The 3,373-nt window shown below is 51.4% G+C and overlaps 1 protein-coding gene across 1 annotated transcript in view; it reads left to right on the top strand.

The window, feature by feature from the left end:
• The first annotated feature begins 3,163 nt into the window (after positions 1 to 3,163).
• Positions 3,164 to 3,373, top strand: part of BCDIN3D (BCDIN3 domain containing RNA methyltransferase) — a 3,750-nt gene continuing 3,540 nt past the window's right edge. The window contains exon 1 of the mRNA XM_009286169.2: positions 3,164 to 3,306. Within this exon, the coding sequence (XP_009284444.1) occupies positions 3,164 to 3,306 (143 nt within the window). The remainder of the gene's footprint in view (positions 3,307 to 3,373) is intronic.

Genomic DNA, 3,373 nt, shown 5'->3' with positions numbered 1-3,373 from the left:
CCCCCCCCCCCCTTTTCTTTTTTTTTTTTAGGAATAAGGGAGACTATTGGGTGGTGATAGCATGAAGATCATGACTCACTGATTTCTGCAGTACATGCCAGAGAAGAAACAAGGGCCCTGAATTGCCAAGCAGGTAGAATTGGGAGAGGTGACAGCATGGGAGGCACCCTAAAAGTTTATGAAATAGGATTTTAAAGAGGGAATTTTCTGGCTCAGACCCATGCAGGCCCTTCTGAACTATCTTAGCAGACTGGCTGTGCGGCCTTTTTTTGCTCACAGCAAAAGGCCTGTAGGTATTTCTGCTTTCCAGCTTTTGGGGAGGGAGTATGGAGTTACGTGATGAGTTCTGACTCTGAAATAGTCCTAAAACTCGTCCTCTGGCGGGCAATCTGGACCAGAGCTCTGCAGCTCTCCCTTCTGCACCGGGAGTCCTCCAAGCTGGCCCTGTGTACCCTGGGACCTGGGGAGGAGAACATGGATCTGCAGCCCACTCTGGATCTCTTGCTCTTTTTCCTTCTGGTGTGGAGTAACTTTGCTGCTGCCTGAGCTGCTGCTTCCTCCTGGCTTTCTGCTTCCGCGTGGGAAAAGCTTGCATGGCACCTGCTTGTCTCCAGGCCACTTGAGTGGAGATGGCTTGCTGCCCTCCCCTGCCCCTCCGTAGGGCTCCCTTCTTGCATGTGTCCTGGTCCCTCTTCTGTGCTGACCCTGTGGCTTGCAGTCCATCTAAGCCAGGCCCAGTGAAAGCACTTGGACTGAAGCAGTGAATGCTACGTACATGCTCAGAGAGGTGGAAGTCCCCATGAGGCTGAGTGACACAGGATTAGGGGTGGGATATAGCTATAGGCATGTTCCTCCTGGGTTCCCTGACCTCTGCGCAGGGGAGGTGCAGGGCTGCTTCTCTTCCTCTGTGTGGATGTCCTTTATCTGAGGTCTGCATCACCTGGACACTGGCTCTGTATCCCCCTGCTCCTTTTGTCCAGCCATTCTTATGATTTCATTGTAAATAGGATTTTGTATTTTCTCTGAACATTGCTAATAAATTGTTGCAAAACCGTTACTGCTGTTGTGAGGTCTCCTTACTGAAGTACAGCTGAAGGAAGGTCTGCTTGCACAGCTGGTGCTTCATCCCCTTAAAACAGAAAACATAACCAAGACTATGGCCTCATGTGGCATGGCCCAAAGTTTTAATGGAGACCAGGCTGTCCCCTCCCTGGTTATGACTAAGGAACACATCCTACACAAAGTAATAAAATGTATATGGCTCCAGCATAGGCATCATACATGAGAAGTGAGAGAACTGAGGGCCAAAGGGCTCCTTGGGTGAGGATCCTGCTCTCTCTTAGACTTGGTTTAAGTGGCCACAGGATTAAAAAACAAGTAAGTGGGGGTAAGCAAGTGTTGTAAGCCAGGCACCTGCTCAGAGGGCATTTTCTGTAGCTCTGGAGAGCAACCTGATGTACTAAGCTTTCTCTAGAGTCAATGGGAAAAAAATGCCTCCAGAGAGCAATTCACCTGTCCTAAATTAATGCCTACACGGGGAGGTGAAAACTCCTCTCTCTCTATCAGCTCTGAAGGGCTGATTAGTCCAGGCTGTCAGGGGAGAGGAATCCCAGCTGCAGCATCTTGTAGCAACGGATCTCTGCTCCTTGGAAGGAGCTGTGCCCAAAAGGCAGGTGTGAGATTTGTTTCCTAAGAAGTGTGGCTAAACAGTGCGGTACAGCCAGTATGGTCTTTCTTGCCGACAGGTGCATTTTCTGTGGCAAGAAAATATTTTGCCCTGTGTTGTGCTGGGTAATGCTCTACTGTGGGACAGCATTTGTGGAAAAATAACTGAAGCGGCGCATTTCTATGCAAACAACGAGGTGGCCACGAGCATTTATATGAGGCATCATCAGCTGTTCCTGTAATTACCACAAATGGGATAAAAGGCTGATGACTCAGTCAAATTTCAACACTTGGCTCTTGAGGAACAGGGCAAAAATTCATTTCGCTTAATCAAAGTGGGACCACTCAGAGGTAGGATGTGGGAGAAGGGAGGAGACAGGGAGATTCATCGGGGTGTGAAGGATGCTGGAAAGAGGAAGGGATCGTGCTGTTTCACATGCCTATAGCAAACGGTACAGAAATTTGTGGGCCCTAAATACAGCCAGAGAGAGTCAGAGGAGACCTCAAAAAAACTGAATTCCACTGCCTGGAGAAGGGGGAAATTTTTTTATTTATTTTTGCACTTCTTTCTGCCTGCCTTCCCTTCCGTGCTCGAGGTATTTCAAAGAAGGATGGAGTCTTGATGCCAACTCTGCACCGGCCTTGCCACAGTGCAGGGGATCCCTGCCGATCCCTGCTTGCTTCTTCCATGGCAAGAACAAAGTGCAAGAAGGGCCCTGATTCAGTCAGGAGCGGTTCACCCACATTTCTGAGCTCCTGGCGCCCTCTGCTCTTCACGCTGTGATAAAAAATCAACATAAAACGAAATCCAGGTTCCCTGTGTCAACTTGACCCTAAAACCTTCCCCATGCCAACTCTTTCCTTCCTTTAACCACGAGCTTTCATTTTCTTCTGCTGTAAAACCTCCTGCTAGCTGCCTGCCTCTGGGGGCCTGGGCAATCCCAGGGCAATCACGTGTTTAAATGCGATTTAAATAACATTTATATGGGTTTTTTTAATATATACGTGTGTGTGTTTAAATAACATTTTTATAAAAGTTTGTAAAACCTTTTATAAATGGGGAAAGCGCTGGCCAAGGTTGGGTTGCCCAGATTCAGGTGGGTTTTGACACCGGCACATAGTGAAAGCGGAGCTAAAAATTCTGGCTTTATTTGACACCGGTCTTTGGACGTGGGTTGTTTCTCGGGGGAGGTGGCTCCTCCAGGGCCCTGCTGCCGAGGCGCCCTGGGCGGGGGGCACCCCAAGGACCCCCCCCCAAGGCCTGCGCCCCCACACTAGGCCACAGCATCGCCATGGCAATGCTGGGGCAAAGGTGGCAGGGCCGAAGGTGACGCCTGGGTGGTTGGAGCAGTCCCTCTTCAGCCTGCCCTGGTGTGACGGGGCCCAGGCAGGGTGTTTTTACACAAAATCTCTAAGAATTCTTCTTTTCACTCAAATGGAGCCGGAAAGGCTGGGAGAAGGGGGGCTGGGGCTGTGCTGGTCTGTTGGCAGCGGGAGGATGGCCTTGTCCCCTGACCCCATCCCTGTCCCCGCCAGCCCACCAAGGCCGCAGGTCCCCCCTCGCCCCAATGCAGCTTGCGGCTTGCGGAGCTTGTTCCCCGGCGCGCGCTGCTGGGACTCGATGTGGGGTGCAACTCGGGGGTAAGAGGGCGCCTCGGCGGGCAGCGGGAGGGGGACCGCGGGGCACAGCAGGCTTGGGGGGTTCCCG

Source organism: Aptenodytes forsteri, unplaced genomic scaffold, assembly GCF_000699145.1.
Source record: "Aptenodytes forsteri isolate BGI_AS27 unplaced genomic scaffold, ASM69914v1 Scaffold268, whole genome shotgun sequence".
Classification (NCBI taxonomy): Eukaryota; Metazoa; Chordata; class Aves; order Sphenisciformes; family Spheniscidae; genus Aptenodytes; species Aptenodytes forsteri.
This window is presented reverse-complemented; position numbering and strand designations above follow the sequence as displayed.